Genomic DNA, 16,255 nt, shown 5'->3' with positions numbered 1-16,255 from the left:
TATCAACGATGGTCCAGCCAAATTGATAATCATACAACAATCTCAATTGTTCTGAAAGAGAAGCATTAAGCACATCAAAAGATTAAGTAATTCTGAAAAACAATATTATCATTGCAAATGTAAACTCAAAGTCATTACATATTCAAATCAGGGACACCCCCTAGCATTGGGGGTTTATCTACTCATACTATTCAAGCAAATCAAAATATAAAACAGAGACATTACAAGTATTCAGATGAACTTTAATCTTCAATTGCTTCCGCTCATGAAAGATCTCGTTTCTCCCAAAACCTTGATTTCTCTAATTCTGAATCGTATCAAATCTTGATATTTTCCAAGGTCCCTTTCTTGTTTGAAAATTTGCCCTCTTATAGAAAAGTCCTTTCTTTCTTCAAACAGATCCACAAAAGCCCATCAAATATGCCTTACAATTGACCAAACTGACCCTCACTTAAGAATAATACAGACAAGTCAAAATTGGACTTTTTTTCACGCATGCCTGCTACGGCCCGTAACCTGTGCTACGGGTGACCGTATCAGGCCACTGTTTTCATGGTCATGTCCTAGGTCCCCTGCTACGGCATGTAGCAGGTGTTACGAGTGGTCGTAGCAGGCCACTGTTTTGGTGGATATTTTACTTCTATGTTAGACCCCCATATTATGGCTCATAGTTGGTGTTGTGGGTGACCGTAGTATGTCTCTGTTTGAATTGGTTTCTTATATGCAAATAAGGCCTCCTACTACGGCCCGTAGTAGGTCTGTGTTTGGATTGTTTTCTTCTGTGTATTCAGGGCTTCCTGCTACGGGTGACCGTAGAAAGCCTACTGGATCATGAAAACCTCTTTCCGATTTTGTTCGCTTCTCCTTGATTTCTACATTCTATCGTGCTTGAGTGTCTGCTTGAACCTGAAATGCATAAAATACACATACCCAAAGCGTAAAATGCGACAAAAATATAAATGACACCAAGAATGATGAAACAATAAAATTAACTATTGGTGAAAGAAATAGACTCAACAGAACATACATTAAGATAAAGTAATACAAGTTACCTGGATTTTCGCCGAATAAGTGACAAAATACATACCATAAACGGTGACTGATCATAAACCCAAACTTATCTCATTGCTTGTTCTCAAGCAATTTTCAAGACAGAATAGTTGACGATCCCTTTTTTTTCATGTCACCTCCAAAACTATTTGAAGATTCAACTTTTCCCACAATACTGCTGAGATATTTCACAACTTGCTCATTCTTCTTCTTTCAGGGTCTACTGCTTTCCGTAATTATTTTTTCCGCCACACTTTCACATATGAGTACTACTTCACTTGTCATCTTGTTTCAGACACTCACCTCGACTCTTGGGGCTATACTGTTTGCACTCAAAATTTCATAATATGCAATATTGACTCGTAAGCTTGAATGAATTCTCCTTTCATCTCGCCTCCACAATGCACACATTTTCAAAGTGTTTCAGGTTATAACGGGGCTTGGGTTAAGGTGGGATATGAAAGGGATAGAAATGGTTTTTGGGTTCAGAGTTAGTGTCATTATTCTTTTCATTGTGTTTGTTCTAACATACCATTGACATTTCTTTTCTTTTCAGCTCAGTTACTCAGTTCTTCTTGTTTCTGGTTTTGTACCCAGCTGAGTGTTTTCATCTGGTGAGTGTTTTTCTTTGTTCTATCAGATTTTATCTTTCTTTTGTTTCTTCTTTTTTTTTCGATGGTCGTTTTTCTTATTTTCTCCGCACTCGCCTTACTTTCAGTATCCTATGGGGTTACCCCAAACTTAGAATTAAACACAACTTAAAGAACATAACACTTTCTCTGAGCAGGGTAAGGAAGTGTTTGGGCCGCATGTTATATTAATGTGGTGATATATACAAACAAAGGGACAAATACTCAAATTGGGTGAACAAAGGGAAGTAATTAATAAGGTTGGCTTGAAAGGCTCAAGGTTAACAGAAAAAAATTTGCCTTAGTGTGTGTACTAGTGTAGTGAAATTCGGAGAGAACTTACACAAACTATGAGTGATAGAGACATACCTGAATTATCTCTCATGATGAATCTTTGTGTCTGGCCTTTTTCTTCTCACCATGTTAGGTAAAGCTAACAAAATCTATAATACCTCTAGTGTGATGCGACTTCCCTCTTAAGTTGGTTTGTACAGGGTTTCTCTGTTGGTCGAGCTGAAGAAAGTTGTGTCCGATCATCTTCAATAGTATCAATATTTTCGGGGGTAATTCCTTGGCCGTAACCAATCATCTATTTTTACTAACCTTCGTCACTTATTCAAACACTGAAATTCAGCATCTGTGTATAACTTGAAAACACTTACTCAAAGTAAACAATAAAACTAGTAACAAAAACAAAAATAAAAAGAAACTAGTAAACCTCCCCCAAACCTGAATTAAATATTAGCCTCGATGTTTTGGAACAAGAAAGAGAGGTGACTTACAGTGCCCTTATTGAGGAGGTGGAGGAAAAAGCAACATTAGTTATTGCATCATGGATTGCATATCCTCTAGCATGGCTCCTTGCCGAATCTGATCCACTCTTTCTGTCTCCCCGTGTTGAGAGATTATATATCATCTGACTAAGACACAAAACAAATAACAAAAACGAAAAATCATCAATACGTAAAAGCGTGGGTTGCCTCCCACGAAGCGTTTCGTTTAATGTCGCATGACTGGATGGTTCTCCACATTATTCTTGTAGATGAACATTTTCCACCACACTACGTCCTCGTCCTTGGTGATAAGGCCTCGCCCTCTGTCTATTGACTTTAAAGGTATCCGTAGTTACCTGATTATGCAATTTTGCTGCCCCGTGAGGGAATACTTTGTTCACAACAAATGGCCCTGACCATCTAGACTTCAATTTCCCAGGGAATAGCTTCAACCTGGAATTGAATAAGAGAATCAGTTGTCCTTCCTAAAATTCCTTATGTTGAATCTTTCGATCATGCAATTTCTTTGTTTGTTCTTTATATAATTTGGAATTCTCGTACGCTTGGTTCCTAAATTTTTCCAACTCATGGAGTTGCAGGATTCTGGAACCACTCGCTTTGGACAAATCATAATTCAGAATTTTTGAAGCCCACAATGCTTTGTACTCTAGCTCTAAAGGAAAATGACAAGCTTTTCCGTAAACTAACTGGTACGGGGACATACCTATTGGAGTTTTGTAGGCGGTTTTATATGCCCACAAAGCATAATCCAATTTGGTGGCCCAATCTTTCCTGGAAGAGTTTACGATTTTCTCCAGAATTTGCTTCAGTTGCCTATTAGACACCTCTACTTGTCCATTGGTTTACGGGTGGTAGGGAATGGAAATTTTGTGTTTCACATTGTATTTCTTGAGCAGATTTTCCATGAGGCGATTTAGAAAATGTGTTCCTTCATTGCTTATCAGTCCCCTTGGTACTACGAACCTTGCAAAGATGTTAGTTCTTAGGAACTTAACCACCACTTTAGCATCATTTGTGGGCAAGGTCACTACTTCTACCCATTTAGACACATAATCTACTGCTACCAAAATATATGGTTTTCCAAATAACGGTGGGAATGGTCCCATAAAATCTATGCCTCATACATCAAATAACTCTACCTCCAACATGGGTTTATGAGGCATCTGATTTCTATTTGAAATGTTACTCGTCCTCTGACATATGTCGCAGTCCTGTACTACTTAATGGGCATCCTTGAAAAGTGTAGGCCAATACAACCCAGATTGAAGGACTTTTGCTACTGTCTTATCTCCACTAAAATGTCCTCCATATTATGAGCCATGACATGCTTTTAGGACGTCCCGTTGTTCTTCCTCCGGGATGCATCTTCGAACTAGCCCATCTATCCCCTTATTGTATAGGAATGGATTGTCCCACAAATATAACCTACAGTCATGCAAAACCTTTATCTTTCTATTATAATCAAAATCCTTAGGGATTATACCACCTACCAAATAGTTCGCATAGTCTGCAAAACATGGGATACCAGTAACAACCAATAGGCGTTCATCAGCAAACTCATCTTTATTAGAACATTTCTCTTCATTTTCTTTAATCGGGGACATCCGGGGATAAGTGATTCGCGATAGTGTTTTCACATCCCTTTTTGTCCCGGATTTCTAGATCAAACTCTTGAAGGAGTAGGATCCATCTCAGTAGTCTTGGATTTGATTCCTTATTCTTTCTTCAAATAGATCCACAAAAGTCCATCAAATCCATCTTATAATTGACCAGATTGTCCCTCGCTTAAGAATAATACAAACAAGTCAAAATTGGACTTTTTTCACGCATTCCTGCTACGGCCCGTAGCCTATGCTACAGGTGACCGTAGCAGGCCACTATTTTCATGGTCATGTATCAGGTCCCTTGCTACGACCCGTAGCAGGTGCTACGGGTGGCCGTAACAGGTGCTACGAGTGGCCGTAGCAGGTGCTACAGGTGACCGTAGCAGGCCACTGTTTTGGTGGATATTTTGCTTTTGTTCCAGACCCCCTTATTACGGCCTGTAGCTGGTGCTACGGGCGACCGTAGTAGGTCTCTATTTGAATTGGTTTCTTCTGTGCAAACATGGCCTCTTGATACGACCCGTAGTAGGTACTACGGGTGGCCGTATTAGGTCTATGTTTGGATTATTTTCTTCTATCTATTCAGGGCTTCCTGCTACGACCCGTAGAAGGTGCTACGGGTGGCCGTAGCAGGCCTATTGGATCATGAAAACCTCTTTTCGATTATGTTCTCTTCTCCTTGGTTTCTACATTCTATCGTGCTTGAGTACCTGCTTGAATCTGAAACTCAGAAAAGGCACATACCCAAAGCGTAAAATGCGACAAAAATATAAATGACACTAAGAATGATGAAACAATCAAACTAATTATTGGTGAAAGAAACAGACTTCATAGAACATACATTAAGATAAATTAATACAAGTTCCCTGGATTTTCATCGAATAAGTGACAAAATACATAGCATAAACAGTGAATGATCAGTTTCCCATAGCTAACATATCTCCCCGACCAACTGAAGTAAGAGAAAATAAAGAAGCCATCAGACAAGCATTAAAAGTCACTTTAGAAAAGAGTTCCACCTTCTTTGCTTCTAGGAGATTATGAAAATAGGAAATATATTCCTCAAATATGAAAATGCTTCTTGAGAGGTACGGGGAATCCAAGACGGAATAGTGGCCAACAAATTGAGCAAAGGAGAAGACGACCTGACAATGGCTACAACAAACCCGACAAAGGCGTCCCTAGATATCTGAACCCATTTGTCTGAGCTTTCTTCATGAAAAGGGACATGTTAATCACCCTGACCCCTTTTATTATTAATAGGTGGAAAAGAAAATTAGTATTTAACCCCCTTGGCAGTAATCTAGACATAAGACTGACCTCAACCAGAGGAGGTTGGGGAGTTTGAGTTATGGCAAGGATACATGATTTAGTTCAATAAGGAGTCGAAGCTCTAATCAAAGAAGTTGTAACGGTAGCAATAACTTCCCATTATTTTTCCAGATCTAAATTTTCCTTAAGGAAGTCATATTATGAAAGTTCAAAAACAAGCCATGTAAACAAAAGATGAATGATAAGGGATCAAATCTCTATCCTCACCAAAAATATCCTCTATATTGAGATTATTGACCGCCTGTAAAATGGCATGGGTATCTATATACCATTTTCTATGCATGAAGGGTCGTACCTCGGAGGGACCAAACCCCTTTACATAGTTGAGGCCCTCGCACAAAGCATCAATATCTTTCTTCATTATAATCTCTTCAAGGGGTAAAGGAATCCAAGGAGAAGACATATTTATGAGGTTCATGTTTAAAATTAACCCATATGTAACACTTTTGAGTTCCAATAGTACAATTACTCGGAGGTAAATTCTGGAAGCTGATGGGAAAAGGTAATTTATCAGGGACTTGGGAGAAGGAAAAATTAGCTTCCAAGGGACGAGAGTTTCGTAACACAAAACAATCTCGAAAGTCGTCCCAATTCTTAGCGTAAACACTAATTCGGGGAACATCCTGACACAGTAAGATGAAACTCTGATCCCGATGATTATTTAGAGAAGTATTAACTACGATAAAAAGGTGTAAAAATAGTCGTGTAGAAGAATTCCAAAGCCGGTAGTCATCCAATAGCTGAAATGCTTTTGCTAGGCTCATACACTTGGATGAAGTTATAAAGGGGTAATATTTAAGAACTATAACACTTCTTCTTAGAACTCGGTCAAGTATATCCGCAAGTTTATCCAAGTAAACAAGCACTCACAAAAAGGGATAGACACATTCCTGAAACTTCTACATGTCCTTTTGCATGGTTCTAATAGAAGAACCAACCAATCGAAAGGACGACCCACTTCTATATTAGTACCATCCACGAATGCATAGCTATCCAAAAAGAAGGGGTTCCTAATATCATAGAGTCCACCCAAATATATCAGCCCGCATTAGCTAGCTCCACAAGACCGATACTTCTTTGGGCCACCTCGTCGTCCCAAATGACAACTGTTGGCCTGAGCCAATTGATTTTAGCAGTCTGAGTCCCTAATTAGAGGTCATCCCCAAACTCTGCATCGCTTGGGTCTCGGTCAAAGGCATACTTATGAGTTCTGATGAAGGGGAGAGCTTCTTCCATATTCAATGGATTAACCTCCACCTCCTATAGAGCCAATACAGAAGGAGGAGAGTTCCCGACAACTATGGATGAAGTACTACAAGAAAATAGTTATTTTATGATACTTAGATTGCGGTTGTTCAAATCTAACTATCGCAATGTAATATTTACGACAGTCTCAACGATAATTATGGGCAACTATAGCAGTATTTTGTGTATAAATCCAATTACCTCAAATTTATCTCCTATTTATCATTAAAAATCAAAATAAATAAAAAGATTGAAACATTAGGAATGGCGGCGAAGGGCGTTGTGTTGTCGTGTGTAGTACTGCACGATGGCTGTTGTGGGTGGTGAGCTATCGTGGGAGTGGTAGGCCATTTGGGGATTGTGTGAATGGCAGTTGCAAGGTTCACGATGAATGATGTAGGTGGTGCACCGATTGTGGTTGTTTGGGGGTGTAGTTGTGGTTAGTTATAATGAAAGACGAGGGGAGTAACATGTGTTATGTGTGGAAAGAACTTTTGGAAAAGTAAGAGTGGGCGTGGAAAGAAGAAAAGGAAAAAGAAAATGAGGGGAGAAAGAAGAAGGAAGTGAGAGAGAAAGACCAAGCAAGTGAGTGAAAAGAAAATTGAAAAAAAGAAGAAGAAACTGAACAAGAGTGTTTTAGTCTGCTATGACATCTCTCCCTCGTTTAATGGTTCTTTTTTCTTAAAGTTTTGGAAAAAATGATCCCCTAAAAAAAGTTGGCCGCATGTGTGTATTAATTTTTTTTGGGTTTGTTCCTTTTATCCAAACATCACTTAATACATATTACAAAAAATAGGGTTTCCGATATATCAATAAATACATTTTTATATGACTTTTAGGGTGAAAACGAATTAAAACAAAATAATTCAACACAAAATTAGATAATCGAAATAAGATCAAAATGAAAACACTAAAAATTCTATTTATTTATTTTGATCATTTTGACAACAAAAAAAAGGACTCGAGATGAATAAAAATCAGGCGAAAAAATGCTCGAGAAATTAAAATGAATGCACAAAAATGATCAGTGTAAAATAATCTTCTGGAAAATAGATTTGATCAAATTTTGAAGGCATGTTTTAGTCTCTTAACTCAATTTAATATTCCGTTTTAGTCTCTTAACTAAAAAACCTTACAAGTTAGTCATTTAACTTCACTTCGTTACCCTATTTGGTCTTTTCCGTCAATTTCTTGAAAAATAAATGGTAAATTCTATTGAGTGGCGTGACAGTAAAGTCATTTTTACAAATCTGAGTTAGCATATCTAGTTAAAACTGATACACTGATTAAACTACGAGGGTTTTGTTTTAACCTTCGAAAATAAAACTCTTATAGTTTAAACGATTTATCTATTTTTAGCTACATATGTTGACTCAGATTTGTACCAATTGTTTTGCAGTCACGCAATGTCACCAGAACTTAACGTTTTTTTGTATTTTTTTTTACGAAAGAGACCGAATAGGGTCACGAAAGTGAGTTAATGAACTAACTTGTAACATTTTTTAAGTTAATGGACTAATACAAAACATAAAATTAAGTCAACAGACTTGATGATTAATTATGTCAATTTTGAAGTAAAAAATGATCGATTAAAAAGGATCAGACTGATAAAAAACGATCGAAAAAGTAGTCGAATAAATAAATAAACACGTTAGGTTAAACTAAGCGAACCGTAGACTAATAAAATTGACGTCTGCAAACTAGATTTTGAATTTTTTCGTCCATTAATTCTTCGTACATTTAAAAATTAATTTCACTGATCTATCTGTAATATCAAAAATTTATTCTGACTGATATTTTAAATATTATATAAAATAAAATGTATGCTATGATGAATAGATGATATATATAAGACTGTTCTTATATTTATTTATTTATTTAAAAAAGCTTAAAAGAAAAAGAAAAAGAAAAACTTCAAATATTCCTAAATACAATTTAGCTGAAAAATTATTTTCCAAATCTAATATAGTGGCGGTCATCCACTTGAAGAGAATGAGTCGGGAAGGTTCTCCTCTAAATGTGGAAATATCTATCAATGAACCAATTATTGCTGTCCACAAATGTACTGTACATTTCATGTTTGGTATACAATACTAGTTGTAACAATGATGAACAACTTGGAACAATCTTAAGACAGACAAGTCAAAAAAAACAAGTCCAAGTTCAGCTCACCCGCCATTGGACCCCACGATGGCGTCAAAAACATGACCTCGTCTCCCCCTCTCACTCACCACGCCGCCCCAAGCTCTCAGCTCCTACCTTTATATCGTTCTCATTTCATATACTTTTCCACCGTATTATCTCGAAGCTTCCTTTCATGTGATGAAAGTATCTTTCTTCATAAGAAAGAAACATTAAAAGCATAAACTGAATTCAATAAAAAGAGTCTCCAATTCAGCAAAAATAAACAATAAAATTAGTTACAATTATTATACATCTCTCTCATCATATGAGAATCTCGTGATTCCGTTTCAAACCATACCGAAAGGAACAAAATATACACATTAATTATTACAGTAGATCCTGTAACAACAAAATATAGTACACATTATTATTATAATATTATTATTATTACAAATAATTATATTTTAAAAAAACTGTATTTAAAAATGAATTAAAGATAGAGTAAATATTCTACAAACCGAATACACATGGTCCTACGGTATATTTCACGGCCAAGTGGCAACAAAACAGTGATCACACGTTAATGATTCGGTATATTACGCGCTTAATTAATCACTTACCTAAATCATTTCTCTAATCACGCGCGACGCTTTACTTTCCAACCTTTTCTCACCCTTATATAATAATCCCCACTCACCTCTTCTTCTCATAACATAACAACAACTTAATTTTAAAATCTCTTCTTCTAAAACAATAGCTTAAACTCTGGAAAGCGCTTAGAAAAAAAAACTTTCCATAGCTGTATACAATGGCTCGCTTTTTCTCTTTCGCTGACGTTAAGGTTGTCTCTACTATCATCCTTGACGGTTTTTCCAACACTCTTACAAGGTACCGTATAACGTTTCTTATTGTTATGTTTTTTTTTTCTTTCTATAAGTTATTATTGTTATGATATAATTTTAATATATGAGTTTTTGATTAATTAAACAGACGAGGTTACGCTGCGGCAACGGAGAGAGCAACGAGGGGAGGAGTTGGGTCTATTGGAAACAAGATGGGACCCACAAAGTTAGGAGAAGAGAAAATGGTTTCGGTTTATAAGGTTTCATGGGTTCCAGATCCTGTCACTGGTTACTATAAGCCTGAGAACATTAAGGATACTGATGTCGCTGATTTAAGCGCTAAGCTGCTTCGGAAAAATCTTAAGAACTAATTTCAAGTTTTTAACTTATTCTACGGTGGATTTAATGAGCTTTTGGGATCGATTTTAGATGGCTTATCATAGCCTCGACTGATTCTGTTGATTGTGAAGATCTTACTAGGTTCATTTCAATTGTCTATTGATGATATATTGGCAGTTGATACTTTCTATTGTAAACTAGAAGAATGATATTTTCTTTTATAATCTTTCTCACTATAAGTTATAATTATTTTTTTTATTTCCATTTCCAACGCATTTAAATTTTCTATTGTTAGATTTCTTTTTTTACATTACCCTTAAAAATTTAATCAAACACAAAATTGCATCAAGCAATTAGACCGCTTGTTGGTGAAAATATAGATAAGAAATCCTCTAAAAGCGGGGTGAAGGTCTAAATAAACTAATTTAAGATAATTTTATAAAATTTATTGGTTTTTTTGTATCATAAAAAAAGTACGCGAAAAATGATTGCCATCGGATTTTATTTATTAAAAAAAATAAAAATAAAAGTTTTAATAAAATTTGTAATTAAATGTACGTTATTGTTTATTATTTTATTCTAATGATCAAAAGTGTTAAATGAAGGTAGCAAAAATATTTTTACTAGAGTGCTCGACGAGATTGCGACTCTCGCTCCTACATTATAACGAGGAACTTAAAGCTTCGTAGTTCAGTGTAGCAAATTACGTTTTGTAGGTTGATTTACTTATTTGAACGAGTGTTTAGATCACGCTCAAATTGATAAATGTTATTTGTATGCTCGTGGGAGAGACTTAAGTGTTTTTTTTATTCGTGTTAGAACGGGCTAAACAATGCTCTCTTTGAAGAAAAAAAATTGTTCGCATGGGGCGAGAAAATATGTTTGATGTGTTTGGGTATGTTTTAGATTGTAAGACGAGTATTTATGAATTGCAAGTTATTAAAGCTTAAGTCTAATACTCGGGACTATGATTGAATATTACACAAAGTAATCTTTTTAATCTACTTTGTTATGAAAATATTTGAATATTTACAAGTGTTTTGGAAGAAAAGACAAACACTTGGGTTTGCAAGTTATTACAGCTTGAACCTAATATTCGAGACTATGATTAGACATTACATTCGTATAGTCTTTTTCTTTCAATTTATTTTGAGAAGAAGTCGTTTTTGAATTTTTGGCGGAAGACAAGCATTTGAACTTGCAAGTTATTACGATTTTGGGTCTAACACTCAGGACTAAGACTGAACATTTCACCCAAGTAGCATTTTCCTTCCATTATTGTTTGAAATAGTCAAAGTATGAGTTAGTCGTCTTGATTTTCGTTGAGAAAAGAACTTGATGTTGGGTCAAGCTTTTTATTTGCGTTACGAAGCGAATTGTGAAAATTGTTGATGGTTTAGAATTAATTTTGAAGATGGAAATCAAGTGTTTGAACTTTATTAGATTTGAAAAATGCCTTTGGTATTAACCAAGAGTTTTGATTTCGAAATATTGATTTTATGTAGTCGAGTTGTTTATTTAATTCAATTATCCTAACTAAGCAAAAAGAAATAAGACAAAATGATACAAGAAGCTACAAATCAATGGATAGGGATACATTTTTATCATGGGGGCATATTGAAGTAACTATCAATTAAACAAAAAAAAGATCAATGTTTGATTTAATTAATCAAAGTTTGATCAAACCCACTATTTAGTTTAATTAAAGTTAATTACCATAATCCATTGATTAAAGAAAAAAATTCATTCAATTATATAATTAAATTAATTAGATTTAATTAAAAATATCAACTAACTAGTATAAACTACAATTAACTAATTAAGGGAAAACACGAAATGCAAGATAAAATGTTAAAGAAAAATAAAAGTAAAGGGTGCTGGCAGCAAAAGCTAGGTGTGGATATGCAAGCCATGAAGGCTTTTAGGCCAAGATCCAAGGCCGAATGTCATTTTCTTTCTTCAAGCCAGTAGTGTGAAAAAAAAAGAGGGGTGTGAGAAACAAGATGATGGGCTAAAGCCCAAGACCCGGGCCTAAATCAGTTTGACTCTTCCCATGGAGCTGTCAATCGGCGCTCTCCACCACATCTTAGTAATGGTCGACCCATGGCCCGGGGCGATGGAAATAAAAACAAAAAAAATACTTAGTTCACCGTCTCTCTCATTCAACTCATCTTTTCTCAAGGCCTTTTTCTTCCTTGCATTTTTTTTTCTCAAATCAAGTGAAGGAATATACGTGTAATCATGTGAAGGAATGAGAATATTCCTTTACATGTGTGGGAAATTGGTGAGCTAGTTTAGGATATGATATATTTCTATTATAGGAGAAAACTTACTTCAGATTTGTGGGGCCAACATATTCAAACATGGGTAAATTAGGGATTAGCTTGATTGGGACTTTTGTTTGTAGTGAAATAGGCATCCTTCTAGAAACTCAAGTGGTCCCTCAAGATGTATGAAATCACCATATAAATGTAAACCGAGTCTTGTGCTTTATTGCTTAAAATATTGTTGCTTGGTATCTTAGTTTCAAGGCATTCCATTTGATTTTCTGCTTGTATTAGCTTTGAGTTCTTTGGATGTTCAATTTGACACAATGCTCACGAATTTGAATTGCCTACGATAACATGAACCTTACACCTTTTATCTTGGAAAAACTTTGGTGCTCATTTGGCTCTTTCAAGGCTTGATCTTGAAACTTGACAGTTTGATCTTGAATTTCGATATTCATGTGGTCTTTTGATTTCTTGCAGGTTAAGTATCTTACTTGTGTATCTTGACACAAGTTTCTTCTATAGGCCTTGAATTTTGGTGCTTATATATTTGCTTCCATGTTTGGAAAATGATGGGGAATTGGATTTGCAAGAAAATGATGCCATGGTGAAGAAAAAGAAGAGCAAATTTGAGTTGGGCTTTTGGAAGCTTTGTATCGTCAAAGCCAAATATTGCACTTATACTTCTAATTCAATTTATTCATAGGACTTGGAAAACTTGTTTCAAATGTAAACTTGTGAATCAAATGGGTAGTTTGTAGCACTTCACATGATTTTGTATTCAAAGAGGGTAATAACCTTGTATTGTGGCAATTCACATCAATTCAAATTAGAAACCTTTCTCTTAGTTTTCTCTTTTTTATGGTAATTTTCTATTTGTATTGAATGATGATAATGTGGGTGTCTATCATATTTTAAATCACTTTAGAACTTGAATGCACAAGTGATGATGGATAATGTATGAGGTGAAATGTCTTTGTATGAATGAAGTTGTTTAACAAGGAAATGCAATGTAATGTATTTATCCTAAGTTCAAACATTAATTTTCTCTTATATATGTTTAGAAGTATGGTGAATCAAAATGACATTTTATTTGAGTGGTGATGGTATGCTAAATTCAAAAACAATATTGATGACATGCACTCAACTTTGGTTTTTATTTGCTTATGGTATACGGATGGAATTTTGCATTAGAAATAGGCAATGTATGAATTGAAAGTGAAGATGATGAATCCAGCTAAGAAGAACTTCTAATGTAAAAATACAATTAGAGCATGTAGGTCTGAAGTGATTTTGGTATAATGTAAATGTGTGATATCTTAAAAGTAATGAAAAACATAATTTATTTTATTCAATCCTTATTTGATGACAAAAGATGCCTTTTTATTCTATTTCAAAATTATAACTTTACCAAAATGACATTTGATTATTAATGTATGGAAAACTAACAAACAAAATTAAAATGGAATAAAAGACCAAAATATATGCAAGTGATCACATATAAAGAAGTTAAAGGTAAAAGTAAAACTTTGACTTTAACTTTCTTCAAATGCCAACCAATGAGTGATAAAGGATGCAGATGAAAGCCATTAGACCAAAAAGGATAAAAATGCTTAATCAAGATCGAAATGTCAACCTCTGGCCTTTGATTTTATTTAAATGTATGCAGATGTATGGTTTTTTTTTAAACTGATGAAAATATATGACTAGATGCAATGATCATATTGATGTAGATGAAATGAAACTAAAAAGAAAATGCAATGCAATTTTAAAGGTCGAACAAAATTGGGGTATGACAGAAGGGAAAACAAAATAAGATGAAATTTTAGAAACTCATCAAAATGATTTCTTACCAATATATTACAATGATAAACTGAGTTGCTTGATCCAAGCAATTTAAATACTCGACATAGAAGTGCTTTAGTCATAATTGAATTTAAAGACAATTCAATATGTTTGATGCAACATGGACTTATGCTTACACAATAAACTTCTATAAGAGAGACATGGAAGAATTACATAACGATCTAATATAGATGACATACAAACGAAGTTATGATGCAATAATTACATAACGAATACAAAAATTAAAGAGAGATAAGGAAGAAAAATAGTAAATAGAAATATATAGTGGTTCGGTGTTATCGTCCTTGCAGACACCTACTCTAGTATTAAACGGTTTTAAAACTATCATAAAATAATAAGATCTTCCATTATTTCAAGAGTTAATGTATAAGTATTTTGATATAACAAACTATCATCAATCTGAACACAAATAGACACATTGCATTAGCCTACACAGATATCAATTGATAATTCATCTTTATTTTAAAATAGTGTACTACCTAAAGTATCACGAGGTCTTGATAGACCTTCCTCTTTTATTTTAAAGAGAACACCAACACATCGTGACATGTCCTTATTTGCGCATCGTTGGATACAAGATTTAGTTAAAAAAACAACGAGATAAATATGTCCATCACATACATATCCACTCAACCTACTATGAGACTTATCACTAAGGGTTAGAGATGTTGAGATCATTCTTAATGAAAAAATTTGTCATGATCACAATCATTGATATCCATCATCAGTGATCATTTCTGGACCAGAGACTCACAAACCATTGTATACTAAAGAATGTACTCCTTGCTTTGTACAACTTCAGTTATTATGCGATAAGGCTTTGAGCTACAAAGCGTCCCTGCAAAACATACTAGATTTTCACCTTTGGTGCCCAAATTTTCCTAGGTCCTAGTGCGTTAGATCTTCCAGATGGTTTAGGGTTGTCACCTTTAGACATTTTCAACTTATTAAAACAAAAGGGCTCTAAGTGGCCAAATCTCTTTCAGTGTAAGCATTTGTAAACATGACGATTTAATTTCTTCTTATTTGATCCCTTGCTAGATGCTTTATTTGATTTAAATCCTATTCCACTTTTCACTACAACAAATAACGCTTTTCATGATGAAGCTTTCACATCGAACAATAGAAAAATGAGGTATAAAGTCAAGGCGCACTATTTTTTATTATTAAAAAAACTATATATTCCCTCGGATTTTCAAAACACCGAGGTGAAAAAACAACATTGTACACGTTTCGATTCCCAGCTATCGCAGTTTATGATTTTATTTGTTTATAAGTATAAACAAAATGTTTTAACCATTCAGTTTTATATTTAACCGAGACATAAAATAATAAGATTTTACTATAAAAGCACTCGTTAAACATATTTGACCCTAATCCTTACTAATATGAAGTCACCCCAAACTCGCAAGCATCATTCTTTGGGATGGATTGCAAGACGAAAAATCTTCAATGTTCTTCTATCTTGAACAAAACATTTTTTCTTCCCTTGAAATCTGTAAAACCCCAATTTTGACCCTAAGATCCCTCATACCATCTCACATATGCATTGGCATTGGGATCACAACTTGACATCCTTTTTACCTTTCATTCATTGGGTTGGCATTGGGAGAGATCACCAAGCACTTTTGATTCTATCATACTTTCTTTTTCATTATTTACTAACCAAAATACCAAAAATATGTCAATGTATAGTTTAACTCTTTTGTAGGTAGTGTGTATGCTCACATATGCTCTATCAAGCTCACATCTAGGATTTAAGACCCTCAATGTAAGGAGCACAATCAAGCAATGGTTCACATTGGCTTTAAGCATCATATATAGTTCCCCATGATATTCACATGTTATTTTGATCAAGGAATCATCAAGAGTTTGGAGTTTGTCTGTCTTGGAAACCTTAGTTCATCTGGGTATCTTATGTGACTTCTTCAACAGGCTTCTTCAAAAATTGATCAATTTTTTCAAGGGGTACTTCATATTACATCATCCTACACATATATGATCCTCCATGAGTCCCAAAAGTCAAGAGAATGTCAAGCTAGCAAGTTGGTTCATGGTGGTTGACCAGAGAAAGTCAACTGGTCAAAACTGGGATTCCCTAGACCCTATCTCCCACAATATTTGTCATATTAAAATTCCTCTAAGAGAAAAGTTACTCTA

General features: G+C 34.8%; 1 protein-coding gene across 1 annotated transcript; it reads left to right on the top strand.

Moving 5' to 3' along the window:
* The first annotated feature begins 9,405 nt into the window (after nt 1-9,405).
* LOC127132662 (indole-3-acetic acid-induced protein ARG2) lies at nt 9,406-10,217 on the top strand. The gene is made up of 2 exons (XM_051061622.1): nt 9,406-9,666; nt 9,769-10,217. The coding sequence occupies exons 1-2, from the start codon at nt 9,587-9,589 to the stop codon at nt 9,989-9,991; spliced, it is 303 nt and encodes a 100-aa protein (XP_050917579.1). The 5' UTR covers nt 9,406-9,586; the 3' UTR covers nt 9,992-10,217.
* Nucleotides 10,218-16,255: the final 6,038 nt, after the last annotated feature.

Source organism: Lathyrus oleraceus, chromosome 3 (assembly GCF_024323335.1).
Source record: "Lathyrus oleraceus cultivar Zhongwan6 chromosome 3, CAAS_Psat_ZW6_1.0, whole genome shotgun sequence".
Lineage (NCBI taxonomy): Eukaryota > Viridiplantae > Streptophyta > Magnoliopsida > Fabales > Fabaceae > Lathyrus > Lathyrus oleraceus.
Note: the sequence above shows the minus strand (reverse complement) of the source record. Positions and strands in the feature narration are given on the sequence as shown.

Coding starts and splice junctions, on each gene's coding strand:
- LOC127132662 (XM_051061622.1), top strand. CDS start 9,587: ATGGCTCGCTTTTTCTCTTTCGCTGACGTTAAGGTTGTCTCTACTATC. Junction 9,667..9,768: donor TTTTCCAACACTCTTACAAG/GTACCGTATAAC, acceptor TTAATTAAACAG/ACGAGGTTACGCTGCGGCAA.